The 20618-nt window shown below is 39.3% G+C and overlaps 1 protein-coding gene across 1 annotated transcript in view; it reads right to left on the minus strand.

The window, feature by feature from the left end:
• The window catches only part of alk (ALK receptor tyrosine kinase), a 630515-nt gene that overhangs the window by 63164 nt on the left and 546733 nt on the right, over positions 1-20618 (minus strand). The window contains exons 7-10 of the mRNA XM_020053911.3: positions 19976-20113; positions 19504-19607; positions 15202-15374; positions 4383-4477 (exon numbers count right to left, since the gene is read on the minus strand). Of these exons, the coding sequence (XP_019909470.3) occupies positions 4383-4477; positions 15202-15374; positions 19504-19607; positions 19976-20113 (510 nt within the window). The remainder of the gene's footprint in view (positions 1-4382; positions 4478-15201; positions 15375-19503; positions 19608-19975; positions 20114-20618) is intronic.

Consider the following 20618-nt stretch of genomic DNA (forward strand, 5'->3'; position numbering starts at 1 on the left):
CTGAGGCATTGTCTGAGATGGCAGGTCTATGACATGACCAATGCACATCTTCTAAAATGGCAGACTAGGCAATCTGTTCTTTCTGTTTCCGTTTGACGCGGAGAAGACAATTATTCCTAACCAAATGGCATAATTTGGGCTCCCGGATCCTAGGGAGGAACACTGTGCTGACAACGCAGTCATGTTGTGTGCTGGCCCTGGGAAATACAGCAGAAGGTTCTCGGCAAAATTTGTTTGGGAGTCACAACAGTGGCCAACAGCAGCTGGCGTTCCCGTAAAAATGACTGTTGGTACACATCCAAGTGCGCAACAGGATGCACAACAGGAAGTACTTGGGGATAGGTAAAAAAAAATAACAAAGAGGAAAGAAACAAGTGCCCCAGTGTGTACATAACACCTCACAACAGCCCATGAGCAACAGTGAAAAAACTATAGGGTCCAGCGCCATCTGTGACAGTTTGAAAATGGGGTGGCTAAGTAATATGCATCTGTTAGCCTGTGCCTTAACATCTAAACGTGGGAAAGATTTATCATACTAATGGTTACCTAATGCTAATCGTGCCAACTGATTACTCTTGGAGACAATGTCAATGGCCAGCCCAGCGTTCGCTCATCCCCCTGAAAGCTCCCTGGAGATTGACAGGTGATCAGCATTTGACGCCATCAAGCGTCAGTTTTTGTAATGAATACCCACTATGGATTAAATAAGGAGCCATCTGGTGGACATTCTGCCCATAGGTAGAAGGTTTTGCAGTGGTATATCAATAACCATCTGGTGCACAAATATTACTTCCCTGGAATAGAAGTCAACCCATTTCATAAAGGTGCCCTGATCTCATGATTGCACCATAGCCTATATCTACACTTAATTCTGATACAGTGTAGACTGCTGACATAACAGATGTCAATCTGCTGTTCTGGAAATAGGTTCTGGTAAATGAATAGCAGGGCACACTTATACGACAATCTTACCATACACATACATAAAAGGGAGCTTTTTTTGCAAATGAATGGCTTATGTGTGACATGAGATCATTTCCTGTAGACTGAGGTAACTACAGAAAGGGATATGTCAAGGGTATTATTAGTATAACACTATGTTTAGTGAGACTAGACTGTAATAATACCATAATAACAGTAATACTATTAACTCCACAATCACCCCATTTCTTTTTCAATCTGATTTCATATTCACATCATCGGAGCCGGGGCTTGATTCATAATTGATTTCCTGCCAAACCACACTGAGCGTTAAAATCAAAGCAAGCATATGAAACAGGGAAATCATCTGTACTTAAAGGGGATATTTGAGATTCCAGGAAGCTCCCGACAACCCCACCCCCAACAAAAAATTATTTCAGCTCAGTCATTAAAGAGGTTTCGTTTGTGAAATCCCACCCTTTTTCCCCTTAATAATGACTGTGACTCCTTGTCTGTCTTCCTAGTGGCATCAGCAGCAAAGCTCCTCAGTTTGCTATTCTGGGCACAGTTCAGGCACAAAGGATACAAAGGATGTTTCTGTCTGTTGTCTTTCTTCTTGATGTGAGAAGTGAGTGTCATGTTGCTGCTGTTTCTCTGATAACATAACATTCCAATTACTACCAAGTCTTAACCTTTCACACACACACACACACACACACACACACACACACACACACACACACACACACACACACACACATACATATATATATATATATATATATATATATATACATATACACACACAGTGGGGAGAACAAGTATTTGATACACTGTCGATTTTGCAGGTTTTCCTACTTACAAAGCATTTGGAGGTCTGTAACATTTTTAAATTATTTTTAAATGATTAATTTGCATTTTATTGTATGACATAAGTATTTGATCATCTACCAACCAGTAAGAATTCTGGCTCTCACAGACCTGTTAGTTTTTCTTTAAGAAGCCCTCCTGTTCTCCACTCATTACCTGTTTTAACTGCACCTGTTTGAACTCGTTACCTGTATAAAAGACACCTGTCCACACACTCAATCAAACAGACTCCAACCTCTCCACAATGGCCAAGACCAGAGAGCTGTGTAAGGACATCAGGGATAAAATTGTACACCTACACAAGCCTAGGATGGGCTACAGGACAATAGGCAAACAGCTTGGTGAGAAGGCAACAACTGTTGGCGCAATTATTAGAAAATGGAAGAAGTTCAAGATGACGCTCAATCTCCCTCAGTCTGGGGCTCCATGCAAGATCTCACCTCGTGGGGCATCAATGATCATGAGGAAGGTGAGAGATCAGCCCAGAACTACATGGCAGGACCTGGTCAATGACCTGAAGAGAGCTGGGACCACAGTCTCAAAGAAAACCATTAGTAACACACTACGCAGTCATGGATTAAAATCCTGCAAGGCCCCCCTGCTCAAGCTAGCACATGTCCAGGCCCGTCTGAAGTTTGCCCATGACCATCTGGATGATCCAGAGGAGGAATGTGGTCTGATGAGACAAAAATAGAGCTTTTTGGTCTAAACTCCATTTGCCTTGTTTGGAGGAAGAAGAAGGATGAGTACAACCCCAAGAACACCATCCCAACCGTGAAGCATGGAGGTGGAAACATCATTCTTTGGGGATGCTTTTCTGCAAAGGGGACAGGACGACTGCACCGTACTGAGGGGAGGATGGATGGGGCCATGTATCTTGGCCAACAACCTCCTTCCCTCAGTAAGAGCATTGAAGATGGGTCGTGGCTGGGTCTTCCAGCATGACAACGACCCCAAACACACAGCCAGGGCAACTAAGAAGTGGCTCCCTAAGGAGCATCTCAAGGTCCTGGAGTGGCCTAGCCAGTCTCCAGACTTGAACCCAATAGAAAGTCTTTGGAGGGAGCTGAAAGTCCGTATTGCCCAAAACCTGAAGGATCTGGAGAAGGTCTGTATGGAGGAGTGGGCCAAAATCCCTGCTGCAGTGTGTGCAAACCTGGTCAAGAACTACAGGAAACGTATGATCTCTCAAACGTATAATTCTACATGCTTTGCAAGTGGGAAAACCTGCAAAATCAGCAGGGTATCAAATACTTGTTCTCCCCACTGTATATACTGTATTGTATACTGTGTGCTGTACTGTAAATTTATAGAACTGAACACTTCATGAAGACAACAGCTAATGCAATTTGCTCAGATAATTCAGATTAGATCATTCTAGTTTGAGTAAGTAAATGACTGTCTAAGAAATGTCTTAAGTGTCTGTACGGTGGCTTTCCATTAGTAACTGTTCAAATTAATCAGGTATTTTGTTTTTGTGAGGCTTGGCCAAAACATGTTAGTTATGCCTTGCTGGAAAAACAGACATTTTGCTTAAAATCTTTTTAAATATATATTATTCACTCTGATCCAAACCATTCACTCATTGAAAAAAAACATCTTTGTCTCAGTGTTCTAAAGGTATAAAATGGTTGTACCTTCCAAATTCAGTTTTTGGGCTTAGTTGGGGTTAATTTGCTGTTTACAAATTATCATAATTATGTTCAGGCACCCAGACCATCTGCCCTGTAGAAAGATTAGCAGTCGGCTGAATATAGTTGCTTAATCTTACTCTGTTTAAACACTTCTTCTGGGTCAAGTAGGGAGATATATACAAAAGATATTACACATTAGGTGTTTTCAAGAGGCATTTACAATATAAACCAAAATTGTGTAGTGCCAAATTGCTAAATTATTATTTGGTCACCAACTCAAAAAGTAAAATGTTTTTATCTTCATATCTGTAGTATACAGTTCTTTAAAAACGGATGGTTTGAATTGTGAATGCAAATTGGCTGATAGCCTTGAGATACTGTATGTAAGCATTAAGGCACGAGGGGGTTGGTATATGGCTAATATACCATGGTTAAGCACTGTTCTTAGGCACAATGCATCACGGAGGGCCTGGATACAGCTCTTAGCCATGGTATATTGGCAATGTATCACAAACCCCCAATACAAATTATTGGTCATAGAAACTGGTGACCAACGCAATTAGAGCAGTAAAAAGTGATGTAATTTTATACCTGTTGTATACGGTGTCGTGTACCATGGCTATCAACCAGTCAGCATTCATATTTCAAATCACCTGGTTTATAAGAGGCTGTATACCACTGGTATGCCATCTCATCAGTTTCTACAGCTACTGTATAATTGTGTTGGTTACTGGTAACTTTAAGCAATTAGGCATCTCAGGAGTTTGTGTCCAGCTCTTAGCTGTGGAATATTGGCCATGTACCAAACCCTTGTTCCTTGTTGAATGCATACAGCAGAGCTTTTTGCCAATCAGCAATCATTCAGGATTCAAGCCATCCAGTTAATGTGCAAATCCCTTGTTAAATCCATAACTGAAAAAAAATCGAATAAATATGGAATATTGATGAAATACTCACAGGCCAGGAAGCAGTCCATACTGAAGGAAATGTTGTCCAGACAAATGGCTGATCCTGGACCAGGTCCATGATCTGTTCTGAACTGGAGCCAGAACCTGAGAAAAAGCACAACCTGATCTCAGAATAGTAATAGGACCACAACCTGGACATGACATCAATGACCAGAAGCTTAAATCCAAGAGGATAATAATTATGTCTGCTTTCAGCACAGGTAGAATTCCTTTAGTGTATTAGGATAAGATAAAGGGCTCCATTCAATCGTAGCTCTCATACTCCATGTTGTAGCCCAGCTGACATTTAAAGCCCTACACTTTATCGACCTGAAAGATGATGGGCAGAGCTTACCCATGATTTTGTACATAATTTCAGTCAGATGTGTGATGTAGCATTATTGGAAGGGGAATATGAAACTGTCTCTATTTTTAAGTACATTATACCAATTCTTACCCCATTTCTCTCTCATCCTCCCACAAACATTGTGTCCAATTCCCGAGCATGACCTTGCTGAATCCAACAACTCCACAGCTGATTCAGGAGAGTTGAACATCAAAAAATGTGTAACACAATGGACTTCTCTCCAATCCATTATGTAAGCAATAAGATGCAAGGGTTGTGGTCTATGGCCAATGTACTATGGCTAAGCGCTATTCTTAAGCATGACTCATCACAGATGTCTGGGCACAATGTTTAGCTGTGGTATTTCGGCAATATACCACAAAACCAAGAGACACATTATTTCTTGACTAAGTGACTGGTGAGATCTACATCATATGTGCATCAGACCTTTTGTTTCAGGACTGGGATTCATTTTTAGGTCACCCCTCACCAACAGAGCACTGGCAATTACAAGTGGTCAACTTGTCCATGACGACTTCACAACAGATACATTTCTTCCTCTCATTTGGTTGTGAATGTAGTGTTATGGATGTTTCTGAACTAATGTGTTTTTGTGTTCTACAAATGTATAAAGGAATTACTAGTTTAATTATTGAGTTCATATACTGAGTTACTGAGTCCCTGTGAATAACAAAAGGAAGAATGTTGGTTGTGCTGTAACTGTGAGAAAGGAAGAATGAGGCATTGAGGTAAACATAAACCTTTTGTCAGTATGGTGAAATACACAGATCAATGACTTTTAGGACAGGAGAGAGGAAAACACAACAGGGGTAGGAAGGATAAGGAACATATGTTGTTTTATGGTGCGACCATGTGGATTCTTACCCCCACCCATTCCTCTATAAGTATTGATTGTTCTTCCAAATGCTTTAGAGATTTTTCACTGATTCTTCGTAACTGTGTACTCTCTTGCAAGAAATATACCATTAATTGTGCAGTCGAGTTTTCCTCTGTCTTACTTACCATTTTCGTAATCTGTATGGACTTTTCAAACAGCCATCACAGCAGCTTTTCAGTGGATATGGAATCACAGAAAGGGAGAGCAAATGTGTTTTTGGACCACTTTTTATTTATTTTTACTACTCTGTTGGATAAGGACAATTTACTTAAATTATTTAAAAATTCTTCCCTTTGGGGAGGGGCTTAAAAGTCATTTTCTTGCCTTAGTTGGTTATTGAAGGCAGGGCTCAAAAATAACGATGGCCTAATGGCCCTAGGCCAGCAAAAAGTCAGGACTAATAAAACTATCAGGTCACGGCCCCAATCGGCCATGGCAAAAACATTTTTAGATAGAAAAAGATAATAATCGCATTACAGACTAGACATCCTCCAGTTGTTTTGTAATCTGGCACACACAGAAATAACTTCCTTGCAGCTCTTTGCGCGTGCTGTTGGCTAGTCAAGAGTAGAATATTGATCTAACACGTAGCTGTCTGGTAATGTTTTTCAATAAAACATTTAAAAACTGATTTGCAATTCACTCAAGAGAAAAAGGCAGCGAAGGATACAAGCTCAAATGAAAACAAACATTTTTACCTCAGTGCAAAAAATTATTTACCTGTTTCGACTCAGATGCACTGTGCCATCTGTCGTAAGTTCCCGGCTAGAGTGGAACAACTTTCGCAAACAGTCCTTGACTAGCCATGTCAATTGCAAACAGCACAAATAATTGGGTAAAAAAAATAACCAATAAAAAGAGGGATCTGTAAGAAAGAGTTGGATGGGCCAAAACAGGTGAATGCAAGAGAGAGCACATCAGTCTTTGAAAGGTTACACTATACAACCATCGCAAAAATACTTGTGTTCCATCTGTACACTGCGAGGCCAATAATTAACAAATGGAGGGCATTTTACATACTTGCAACTTGGACTAAAAGTGGACTCCCATTCAAAATATCCCAAAGAGCCACAAGAACATCTGTGGATTTGCAGACCTTCCTGGCTGCATCTCAGGCATTTTGGTGACGAAAAATGTCAAATTGCAACTCTGTTACGTTGAGACTTTTCCAACTCTGTCAACCGTGTAACAGCCTTACTGAGCATACTGAGGCATTCATAGGGATGGTTGCTAGGAAGAAGCTTCTGCTGTCAAAGAACCAAACTGCCCCTCTTAACTTAGCAGACTGCTTACCACCAAAAATATTATTTATACTGATATACTGTATACTTATTCAAATTCTTACAATACAGTTTGAGGAAGCTTGAGGAAGAGGTTAGGTGTTGTGATAAAATGTTTTTTAAGCTTTTGTGATACAGCATTCCATTATGACTTTGTAGAATACATTACTGACTGAGGCATTAAATCTGTCTTGGGTTTGGGCCCAGTGAAGTAACCCACTGCAACATGTCTGGAGAGCTATTTATGTCTGTTTGAAGTACAAGCAAACATATTACACTGAATGTATTAACACAAACATGTTACACAAAAAGACTAAACTCTACTCAACAGATGAGATCTGAGTAAATTACTGAATATAAACATTGAGGGAATTAATTAAAAAGTTGAGGAAATAGATTAAATAGTTGAGGAAACCGGTTATCCTGCCATTTGTTTTTACCAAATAAGAGGCACAGTGGAATTGCAATTTTATGTGTGAATTTGTTTTGGATTAATAGGGTAACTTTGGGGAAAACACCCCCTTAATGGATATCTGTATTTTCTGACCAGAAAAAGCAATGTTTGGTCAGATTCTTATATTAACATAGTGACTATAATCAGACAACTATATTTTGAAATCAATTATTGGGCAGAATTATTCTATTTTATTACAACTTAATCAACTGCCATACTATGAAAATGTCAGGGCAAAATGCCTCTCCCTATGGGGTAAAATTCCCCCTGGGGTTTTCTTTACACCCAGTTAATATTTAGGTGACAAAATCATTCTATCAATATAATCTATACCACTGAAAATAATTTAATTTAAATATGTTTTGTTAACCGTGCCAAAATATTAAGTTAAAAACATTAAATAAATAATATTGAGCAATTCATTCAATAGGAATGCCAACTGATAGGCCTATTATATTACATGTTAATATACGCCCAGTAAACTACCTATTAAACATAAAACAACTTATATTAGGCTATACCTTGAACTTTTGTTATATTTTAGCACATATTTTGTCATAATTTATATCTCAGGGGTAAAATTCATAGTTTTCAGTCACATGGTTGCTCTGACAGCCTGGCGGGTTAAAACATGGCAGCTAAAACTGGGTATTCTATGGAGCTACTGCACAAGCTAGTCAAATTGTTTACTTTGACAGCCCATGAGTGTATATATATCACCTCACAAAACATGAAAAACAAAGGTATGCTAACACGCTGCAAGCTTTAGGCTCTTGTGACCCATATACAGCACCCACTGCGTTATTCACATCGTTAAAAGCGGCGTCATCCCTGCCGGAGCTGACTTTTGGTCATGTATACCTATACCTTGCTGAGAATCCATCCCCTTACACTGCTACCAAAATGAAAACGTACAAAAGTACTGACAGCTATCTGTACATTCAATCAGGGTGGGTCAATAATGCCATTGTTTGGGAGGTGAAGGAGAGGAAATTCTTAATTGTCATAGATAAGTTGAGTGTTAATTCACCTTAATAATCATGTGTTCTGTGGGTGGTCAGTGCAGCCAGTATAACACAGAATCCTGTGACCAGTAATACTATAAAGGTTTCCCAATGTCAGGTAAACCATTCCTCCTGTTTAAATTACCCACCATTGACAGCCTGGGTTGCTGTGGAGAAGGTTGTACTGGTGCGATTTTCTCCTGTAATATCTTTGTTATCAATTTAGCTAACAATATATGTTTAATGAGAGGTTTAGCTTGCCTCCCTAAAGTAACGTTAGCTAGGCCATTGGAGTTGGTTGCATCGGTGCCGACAATAACAGACCGTGTCATTCATTACACTGATTACATGTAGATATAATTACAAATACAATATATAAGCGGTTAGCGCATCCAATTGAACTGCAACTATCTGGAATTTAGTATGAAAAGGATAACTAGTAAAAGTATTACTAGTAAAAGTTGTTGAGTTGTCGATGGTAGGCAATGGAAGGAGGCTGTGTTTTACCAGCCAAGTGGCCGTTCCCATATGCTGTGACGACACGTGAAAACTATACATTTTGCCCCAAAGCAGAGGGGGCGTTTAGCCCCAAACACGATCACAAAAAAAACAGGATTGCTATAAAAAAGTATTGTTTTTTTCTCTGAACAAGTGGATTACATAGCCTGCGGCCTTACTATTGACATTTCAAAAATCAGTTTAGAGTTCTAAATTCACAATGACAATGTTTTCTAAATGACTAAAACAAGATCAACTTATGACAAAATCGTTTTTATCAAATTGCTTGCTCAGTTGAGATGATTCAACAACAGTTTCTAAGTGAAGAAGAATAGTAGCAACCAAAGAATGTGTGGAAATCAAAGTTGCCTTCATTTGTTGGATTAGTGGGGAATTACAGGTGGGGGGTGTTTAACCCAGAGAGGTGTTTATCCCCAAGCCACCCTATTAGAGAATAATTAAAGGGTAATTCTAAGGGTCCAGTCATACTTAAAGATCAGATACTTGGTTTGTCTTCACTACACAGGCGTGCTGCAAAACAAGCAGTTTCCAAGCTATTTAATTTAAATAATAAAATTGCATGTAATATTCTACAAATGGAGAGCATTCCAGAACACTGGCAATCCATATATAATTTTTTATCAAATGCAGCCTAAGAGCTGAAAGAAGTTCTGAAAAAAACGGTAATGCAACTCCATTTCCCCAAAAGTTGGTACGCTGCGTAAAATGCTAATAAACACAGAATGCAATGATGTGCAAATCATTTATCCCTACATTTAATTGAAAATACTACAAAGACAACAAATCAAATGTTGAAACTGAGAAATGCTATTGTTTTTGGATACATGCCCAAATGTATTCCCATTCTTGCTTGTTATAGGATTTCAGCTGCTTAACAGTGCAGGGTCTCTGTTGTATTTCTTGTTTCATAATGCGCCAAATGTTTTCAATGGGTGACAGGTCTAGAACCCAGAGTGTTTGCTGCTGCATTATGTTTGCTGATGCATTATGTGCAGAATGTGGTTTGGCAATGTCTTGCTGAAATAAGTACGGCCTTCCCTGAAAAAGTCTGGGTGGCAGCATATGTTGCTCCAAATCCTGTATATATTGTTTGGCATTAATGGTGCCTTCACAGATGTCCAAGTCACCCATGCCATGTGCACTAATTCACCCCCATACCATCACGAATGCTGGCTTTTGAACTGTGCACTGATCAGAAGCTGGATAGTTTCTGTCCTCTTTAGTTCAGAGGAAGTGGCATCCATGATTCCCAAAAATAATTTCAAATTTTGATTAGTCACACCACAGGACAGTTTTCCACTTCGCCTCAGTCCAAAAGTCCAAATGAGCTTGGGCCCAGAGAAGGCGGCGGCATGTTCTGGATCTTGTTTATATATGGTTTCCTCTTTGCATGGCAGATTTTTAACTTGCATTTGTGGATGCAGCGAAGTACAATGTTCACAGACAATGGTTTTAAAATGTGTTCATTAGCCCAAGCAGAGAGATATTTATCCGGATTCTCTGAATCTTTTAATGATATTATGTACCTTAGATGATGAGATCCCCAAACTTAGCTAATAGGCTACTGGCTGCATGTAATAGGCCATCCTCAAAACCAGTCGACAAAATGTTCTGAATTAGCTACCACTCTGGGTAGCTCTGTAGTGCCGCTAAGGCTTGTGGTTAGTGTAGTTTTTGGGCTCTTAAAAAAACAGAACTGAAGGTAAAACACAAATTTCTCAACATTGAGGTTGAAACATTTACAACTGATTGCCACTACATGGACATACGAAATGTTTCACCATATTGATTAAGAACAGAACGTCTACATTGTACAATAATATAGGAATCCTTCATATTTAATAGCTCAATGGCTCAAAACAATGAATATATTTCTTTCAATAGGATGTTTTTCAATAGGAGATTCAGCTTATTGTGTAGGCTAATTCATCAATTGTAAATCTAAAATGTAAATCTACAAATGTGTTATGCTAAATAATTATTAATGAAACAAAATACCAAGGATACTGTTTACCAGTCACCAATTACCAATTCAACAAAGGTATTACATGTTACTGCTTTATAATTTGAAGAGAAAGAGAAACTAAAATGATAAATATTCTACAAATGTATTAGACTAAATAACTATTCACAAAACAAAATACCAACCATACTCTTTACTTCTTTACCACTAGGGCTATGTATTGGTGTAAAAATCTACTCGAAAGCCCCACTACAACCCCCGGGAGAGTCCTGCAGATATGCGCCATTCATATAGCCGTTCATTTTGGACCTCGTCTTTTTTCTAATAACTCCTCTCAGTTTTTAGATATCTAATTCATATCACCTACAGACAATTCAAGTCACCTATAGATTGGCTGTGTAATTTTCATTTTGTACATTTGTAGGGCCTAATAAACTATCAAAAATACTATGGCCTGTGTTCTTAGAAATAAACGTTCTTAGAATGTCTGTGTTCTTAGAATAATCTATTCTATTCTTAATATATTTTTTTCGTATGATAAGACCTTCAATACAAACATATTTTTGTATTCTTCAAATTCATTAACAATTTTAAACAAACAAAATCTGTAAGTCATTATTTTTTAGTGTATTCTATATAGTTTGATGACGAGCCAGTAGATGAACTGATGCTCTGGCTGGATGGTGATGCTGCGGAGGAGAATGTCCATGCTATTAGAGACAATTAGTATTCTAATGATGCCAAACGGCGTTTGGCTCCGGCAGATACTGGGGTCTGAATGGCCTGGCGGTTCTAGTGTTAATACCCAATCATGTTACTGACCTGATGCCAACTGACCTAATAAGCTGTGTGATATTCCACCAAGTTTAGTTTTATAACATTATACAACTTTTCCAGTGTATTGTTGCCTCTGTCATAACTTTTTTGAAACGTTGCTGGCATCAATTTCAAAGTGGTCATATATTTTTATATGTTTCAACATGTGATATGTTGTCTTTGTACTATGCCCTATTAAATATAGGGTTTAAATGATTTGCACATCTTTGCATCCTGTTTTGATTGACATTTTATGCAGCGTCCCAACTTTTCTGGAAATTTAGTTGTATTAAAGGATCTACACCTGAATCTCTTACTACAATCAGTGTCAATGTACATGGGTTAACTGTCAGAAAGAGACTGACTAAACAAGGCTCACATTTGAAGTCAGGAAGAAGCTTCTGTTTAAAAAAGACGACTGTTCATAAAGTTTGCCAGAAAACACCTGGGTGAACAATCGGGCTCCTGGAACATTTGTCTCTGGACAGATGGCTCACAAAGGTGGAGTTGTTGGTCCTCAATACCAGACAGGTTTGGCGAAAACAAAACACTGCATTTGAGCATAATAACAACCTGTAAAGCATGATGGTGGGGGATTATGGTTTGTGGCTACTTTTCTGTCTCAGGGCCTGGCCAGCTGCCACCTTTGAGTCAACAATCAATTCCATGTTGTACCAGAGAATACTTGAGGGAGAATGTGTGGCCATCTGTCGAAAGACTGAAGCCGAAAATGTATCTTGCAAAAGGAAAATGATCCTAAACACTCCAGCAAAACCACTACAGAATGTCAAAAACAAACGAAATGGCCTTAAAAAAGCCAAGAATTGCTGAGGGGCCTTAACATTCACACAAATGAGGCATTTCTGTATAATTCTTCCCAGTCAATACAACAAACATATAGACAGTTACAATAAGTGTTTACATGATGAGTTAGTTTTGCCAAGGGGGCAACACCAGCTGTTGAATGAGGAGTGCACATGTTTTTTGACACTGTCATTGACACTGGATTTATATTAAGCAAAACCTATTGTGACATATGAGGTTGTAGCAAAGTTACAGTACTGGTGGAGTGGCCTACTATGCACTGCAACTTTGTTTTATGTTGTGATTATAGTGGGTGATCACTGCTGGAGGTGGCGCTGCTCCTTTTCCTGTTCAGTGGTAGAACACACTGTTCTGTGGTGTCCAACCTCTGCCTGTGAGAGGAGCTAGGCCATCTTTAAAAAAGGTTTTGCCCAGCACGTGGTGGTGCTGGAGGAGGAGGAGAGGGTGTGTTTTTGAAAGTCTGGCAGATGTTGCAATGTTTACCGCAAATTAGAAAAGAAAGAGAAGTTCATTTTGAATAAGTGTATCTATAGAGAAAACAGAACGCACACGAAACTGAGGGGTCACGGCTCAATGATGAAAATAAAGTTAACGTAAACTCAAAATACTAGTGGATTTTGGATTTCTTGAATGCACAGTTGACCATCCTGTTACACTGTATGTACATACATATCAGTACACAAAGAACCCTAAACAAGATCGAACTATAGTGTTATACTAGCACAAATACATTCAAGTACATTCATTCTCCATCAGCACTAAAAACTTTTGTAAATACCTTAAATACAAAATGAGCGACTTATGTACTCACTATAGTGTTCAATTTGAAGCTGCAAATAGACAGGGCACTGACAAATGATCTCAAAGTCCACAGTTTCCATGACTGGGATGATGTACTGAATGTAAAAACCTACTAGACCTTGAATTAGCTGTTTTCCAAAAGGCATGGATAACATAGAGAGTTCTATTTGTGCTTTTAGAAGGACCAATTTTATCTCTTCTCTTCAAAGCTTGAAAATGACCCTTTGAACGTTACAGCGACTTTCAGGTACCTACTGCTCTTTTGCCTTCCATTTGCTAACGCTAGCTGAGGTGATTGGCAAAACATAACGTGAAGTGCCAAACCTGCCATGCCATACCAGTCAACAAGTCAGTAGAGAGAAAGGTATTTTCTGTCAGTGTTGGACACAGTGTGAAAAATAAAAAGTGAAGGACTGCTATTAGAGGCAAGATTTTATTAGACTGTGTTACGGAACAGAAATCTTTCAAAATCCTAATATCATAAACTTGACCCTTATGTGTTGCAAAATTACAATATGTGTTGCTAATATACAACCAATTTGTAAATTAGCTTCCCAGAAAAACATTTATAGTTATGTGCCTATTGGGACTGCTTATGGAGAATGAATCAAAATTATAATTTATTTTTGAGTAGAAACTTTCTAGCTCTACATAATTTTATAAGGAAATGGTTTAGAATGCATTTTGAGGTTAGTCCGACTATTAAATTATGTGGCTCAAGCACAAAACTAGACAGCCAAATACATCTACAAAATGCAACTATGCCCAAATAATTGACTGGATGATGCTTCAAAATGAAAAGGAACAGCATTTTTTGAATGATCTGTTACTTTCTCTAAACAGCAGTACTGGCACGTTCCCTGACTGGAGCAATGATGGGTGCAGATACAAAAAGTAGCCCCATGCTAAATGCCACATACATAAACAGGGAATCGCTATTTCACTGGGTAGTCTTGAAATGTAGCTAGACATTGTTTTACCAGCAATAGTCTCTGGAGAGGTCTGAAACCTGGTTCAATGCAGAAACAAAAGTCACTAAACTGGCAACACTCAATGCGACACTCATCATGTAAGCAGATGAGTTCGCTGAGAGGGGTGAGCCACAGAAATCAGGTGTAACGCTAGCTTGAAACATATTACCCACCCATTAAATGCATATTTATGAACAACTCCCCAACCCTCAACTTTTGAAGCGGTGGGGCAAAAGGATGAACTTTGGTAGAGAGTTAGCCTTCAATTAAGAATGAGAGCTGAACAAACTCCATAAAACCGGGAATATAAATGTAATCACTCTCTTAGGACCAGGATTTGCTTGACTTAGACGATAAATAGAGCCCAATCAAGCCTAGCAAGATGAAACAAGTCATCTTGCTCAGTCTTGTGTTTTTTTCCTCTTTCATTTGAGTTCCTCACACTGAGGAAGTAAAAATCAAGTGCCATAGCTAATTGGAGGAAATGGAGGATGAGTGGAGGCCTTTGTATTGATTTTTACTATGCTGTTTTTGAAAACCAGTGATATACTGAGCGATAAGGAGACTAGGGAACTCACCACAGGCCTGCGGCATGAGGCTAGTGGACCCATTGGGATTCATTAACTTTGCCGGGTGAAAGGGAGAGCTTTCTTAAAATGGAATGTAGATGCCAAAGATTTGCATTTGGAAGGAAGAACTGAAGAAAAAAACTCTTACTGTGTCTTTGGACCTGAAAAGCAATATGCATTTTCTTTTATCCCTAAAGAACCTACAAGATTCGCTGGATCTTTCATGCTTTGACATTATGAATGTATCAAATGTAGTAGGATCCCCTTATCTAATAATGCTGTGCCCCATTTTGACCCTGTTTTATATTCACTCTGTTTTTCCAACACTTTGACTGGCCACATTACATGTCAGTCCAACAATGGAGCAACTTGATTTGCCATACCAGTCAACAAGTCCGTAGAGAGGAATGGAAATGAGTCTCCAGCCTCTCTCAGCCTTGGGCTCACTGGCAGATTGCCACATTCTCTGCTGTTCCTCTGGTCTGGTGCTGTTCTTTACCAGCCACAAAGACAGTGCCCCCTTCTGGCCACCTCCGGAACACATCCAGAACCGTACCTGTTGGGTAAAACACAAAAATTAGGTTTTATTAGACCGGATATTTCCAGATGGGGAGCTGAATTATAACAAAAGCACATTGAAACTAACTTCACCATCTACTTGCAAAGTTTTATTTTCACTTTTGGTCACTCAGCACATGAAAGCTATACAAATTACATTATATTTATATATTTCTTAATTGAAAAAGCTATTCAGTGTTTGTTTTCTCACTTGACATCAGAAATTGAGGGAACTGTACATCATTTTCATAACCAGGAAAATATAGGGGGATTTTGCTTGCCCCAACCGCCATTTCTTGTGTTAGGAGAGATTATTGCATTTCTTAGTAACACCAATGGAAGAGAGACATTTACATTTCTTTTGACCAATAGACATTATTTATTTTAAGATGCAGTTTTGTACCTCTGGATAGCAAATGTTGTGAAACACTATTCTTCCATTATTACTACAGATAAAGTTGTGAACAACAGCATTGGCAACCCTGCAATTCCTTTAAATAATTAAACACATTGGCGCTAAAAACAACTAGAAATATACCAACATATTTCCACAATACTTTATTTCACTAGTATTACAGAACCTTGTTTTTTGATTCAGAACCTAATTTTGAACATACATTTTAATCAGAAAATGTACAGAAATTAATATGACAAAATTATATGCACAGTTTTTGGCCAACATAAATGCAATCAAATGCTTTATACAGCCATGGATGAGCTTCTTGCACCTATGTATTGCTTAACTAAACTACATTTAAAGGGTGCACCCCAACTACTGATTCCAGATTGCTCCACAACTTTGCAATATGATATAGATCTGGGGCTGTATTCACAAGACATTATTTCTTACCACTAGGAGGACTCCTAATCAGCACTAAAGGTTCCTAGCTAAGAGTTTCCTCTTAAACCCTATTCACAAAGCTGCTAAGGAATGCAGAGAAGTCTTAAGCTAAGAGCAAGGGCATGGTTGACCCCAATGCTAAGGATGATGTGCTGTTTCATGAACAAGTTTACTTACTATGCCCACAGTGATTGGCTGATAGGGGGGGGGGTCTCTGTCAGTTAATTCATCATAGTAATACTGTAGAAGGAAGTGTCATTTTGCCATATTGAAATAAAGATATTTAAATTAAAAAAATTGGCTAAGTGTCACTAATAAAATATGAAACCAAGAATGATATACTGACTAGTCAAGATATGTTCAGCTAATTGTCAACCTCTTACATGTCTGGCAGCTTTGGATAAGGCAACAATTCATACAATAATGTGTATAGTAGTGACTACACTGGATGGTCCAGCTATGAAGTTGGCTTTGTTTCTTTTGTAGTTGGCAAATGAGGAAACTGAATGAAATTAGCTCTGGAGAGCTTTTATTGCTGGATGTAATATATTCTACTGTGAGATGACTGAGATATATGTAGTTTGTCTGGTGTTATTGGGATTTTTCTGTTTGTTGGTGAAGTGACTGAATCCCTGAATAGCTCTACTATGACCATAACACCCTCGTGATAAGCCGATACCTTTTTAAAAGCTCTGTGTCATTACGTGTTTCTAAAATGACCTGATTACGAGTTGGATTACAGGCAGCAGCCCTTTTAGAATTGTTTGTGATTTGGTCTTAGTGACTTAGGAGTCCTCTTGACCACTCCAAACTTTTCCCAGATTTAACGCTAAAACGCTTTGTGAAATATAATCAGACCAAACATTTAGGAGTCCTAAAGTTAGAACTGACACACCCATTTTTTTAAGAGTTACTCCTAAGTCAGCAAGTTAGGAGCTAGTTTTAGCCTTATGATGTTTTGTGAATATGGCCCCTGAACTCATTGCTCAATTTAGGACAAATTTCTTAATAAAGTGTGAATGTAAAACATATTTGAATTACATTTTGTATATATATAACTTGTAATTTACAGTTTATCGAGAAAAACTTTTTTCAGTTACTGAATTTCAGTTAACTTTCAGAATTTACTAAGTGACTTCATGAAGATAGAGACCTGCGCTGTGTTGAAGGATTGAGATATTGTTATTAATTGCCACCTTTTGCATGTGCATCAGGCCATATTAAGTTCCCATCACCTTTGTGTGTTCATAATTTTATACATGTAACTAAACAGCATTGCTAGCAATACTCTTGTCTGTGCAGTATCAATGGGGTATCGCATGGTCTTCTATTGCAATGTACTCCCTCGCTATGTGAAAATATGAGAAGTTTCCCTGACATTAAGATTACCGAAGTTAAACTGTTTCCCCGGAATTACTTGGAGGTGGACACGATCTGCTGCTAATGCCCAATCCAATCTAGCCTTGAGATTGAGTCCTGCGGCAGAAGGAGCAGAACGACAGGTAGGTAGGGTACACTGGACATCTCAGGGTCATGTAAGGTGAGAGCTTGAAGTGCTAATCTGGAATCATTGCTAATCTTTGGGCCAGTGCCAAGGAATTACTGACTGCTGCTAGAAGGGATGCCAAAGCACTGCCCCAGGCACTGTCAGGACTGAAGAGGTCTTTCCTCCAGACTTCAACTCTCAGTAGCTGTCACTCAGAGGCCTGTTCACCGTTTTGTTTTGAGACAGATTGTCTCCCTGTCCCCTTAGTAGCCACACATTCTATACCATTGTCCAGGACCTAGACAAACATCTGTTGGTCAAGTGAAAACTAAAAAGGTTGAGGTTAGTGTTAGATATTAGGTATCGTTCGGTATTAATAGTGAAGGTTAGGCATTAAGGTTACGGTTTGGGAATACGGTTAGGGTTAGGCATTAAGGTTACGGTTTGGGAATACGGTTAGGGTTAGGCATTAAGGTTAAGGTTTGGGAATACGGTTAGGGTTAGGCATTAAGGTTAAGGTTTGGGAATACGGTTAGGGTTAGGCATTAAGGTTATGGTTTGGGAATACGGTTAGGGTTAGGCATTAAGGTTAAGGTTTAGGAATACGGTTAGGGTTAGGCATTAAGGTTAAGGTTTGGGAATACGGTTAGGGTTAGGCATTAAGGTTAAGGTTTGGGAATACGGTTAGGCATTAAGGTTAAGGTTTGGGAATACGGTTAGGGTTAGGCATTAAGGTTAAGGTTTAGGAATACGGTTAGGGTTAGGCATTAAGGTTAAGGTTTGGGAATACGGTTAGGGTTAGGTATTCTTTCTGAAGGGTTACATTTTAGGTAAAGGGAAAGGCTTAAAACATAAAACCTTACAGTGTCAGCGAATAATATACACAAGTCCCTCAATGGATTTGAACTCACAACCTTTGTGAGTGGATTTCAACTCCACCTTCCCTGTGCCCCATATTATTGAAATAGCGTTCCTCCATGCCCCTATTGACAGATTTATAAGCAATTTCTAGACATTCACTTCAAACCTTTTTATATATGCTGATTTGGTGCAATCCGGTCTTGAGTAGCTCACTTGCAACTCCAGCATTGTGGATTCAATTCCCACAGGGGGGCTAGTATAAAATAGTACTTGATTTTGATAAGAGCATCTGCCCACCTCATCTCGCCATTCACTACAGACCTTACTACTAATCCCAAATACACAAGGTCGTAGGTGACAGTGCTAAACCCACTGACCATGTCTTAATATGCACACTGTACAAACCTCACCACAAGCTTGCCAGACAAATAAATCAGCACACTAGTGTTTTCAACCTTAGCCATAGATCAGCACGCCTTGACCTGACTGAGACTTCCGACCATCCCAAACTGACCAAAAAGTTATGAATAATGCAGTCCAAATTGCTATTATATATTTATTGCCATTGTATTGACAGGCATGGCCACCAATGGATTTGACAAACCACGTACTGGAAAATAGTGTCCCTGGAAAAATGTCACTGACTTCATTCAAGATATCTTGCTAGCCCAAAGCTATCGGGGCAGGTGTTATCAAACCTTGGTCAATTCAGGAAATACACAGAAATACAATTAATGAATTAGTAAATCAGGCATGAATAAGTAATGAGGCATGAATATGTGATGCATCGTCCACAGCTTCTACTTGGGTTCCCTCTCACCTGTCACCTACTGCAGCTTCTTAGGTTAATGTGAATGTGTGTGTGTGTGTGTGTGTGTTGGGGGGGGTGTAAAAGAGAGGCAGAAAAAGAGTGAAAAAATTCACTCCTCAGTTCCTCACCTCACATGGAGAGTTTCTTAGGGGAGGGGGGAATAGAGGGCTCCTGAGCAACGCTGACCCCAGCTGACCCTTGGAATGCCCTCCATCCACAATGAACATTGCACCTGAAACACACACGCACATAACCACACACAAATAAATAAACAGACAGAAACCCAATAAACCCATCCACACACAAAATACACAGAAAGACATACATACATGATGTATACTAGAAGGTTTCAAAACATTCTACTTCTACATCTGTTTTTGCATACCTATGGAAAGGCAGTTATACAGAAAGCAAAGAACTGTATAGGTAAATGGTTAGCACCAAATCTTTCTTTCAGAATATTGTATTATTTCAGACAATACTTCTATTCAACCCTCAGGGTAAGGGGGGTTACCCTGAGGGTTGACGGGATGGCTTTGGGTAAGCACAGTGCCTTTCAATATGGGAAAGGATGCAATGTTAGTTTACTTAAATACTCACCTGAGGATGATGGACAGCTTGGCCGCACCCCCTTTGGAAGGGCATGGACACGCATCCAGGATGATCCCTTGGCTGCTATTGGCTGCCAGCCACATTCGCCGTCCTCAAATGAGCAATAACTGCCGTTGAGAAACTGACCTGAAACAGGGAGAGAGAGAGGTTGAAAGAGTAGACTCAAAAAAGCTGTAGTAGCAGTTAAATAGGCTGATGGTAGATATATAGAGACAATTAAACAAAGAAAGACAGCAAAACAGGGGACAGGATGACAAGAGAAATAATTTAGAGCCTTTTTTTATCTGAAGAGAGTAATTTTGAGCAGAAGAGAAGGGGGGGGTGTGGAGAAGAGAAAATGTGGGGCTAATTATTTGGTGCCGGTGCTTCCAAAAGAGGGAGTGAGTCTGATGGAGTGAGTCTGATGGAGTGAGTCTGATGGAGTGAGTCTGATGGAGTGAGTCTGAGACTGACGGAGAGAGCGCAGGAAGGAAGGAGAGAGGTGCCGGGTGAGGGATGGGGAACAGGGGAATGAGTTAGCAGAGCAGGAAGGACAAAGGCAGAGGCTGATAATGTGGTCCCCATTGCTCAATAGAGAGAAAGTTAGAACCAAGCATTGGACAGGAAAGGAAAAAAGAGCAATGATGAGAGA

The sequence above is a fragment of the Esox lucius genome, chromosome 15, assembly GCF_011004845.1.
Source record: "Esox lucius isolate fEsoLuc1 chromosome 15, fEsoLuc1.pri, whole genome shotgun sequence".
NCBI classification, from domain to species: domain Eukaryota; kingdom Metazoa; phylum Chordata; class Actinopteri; order Esociformes; family Esocidae; genus Esox; species Esox lucius.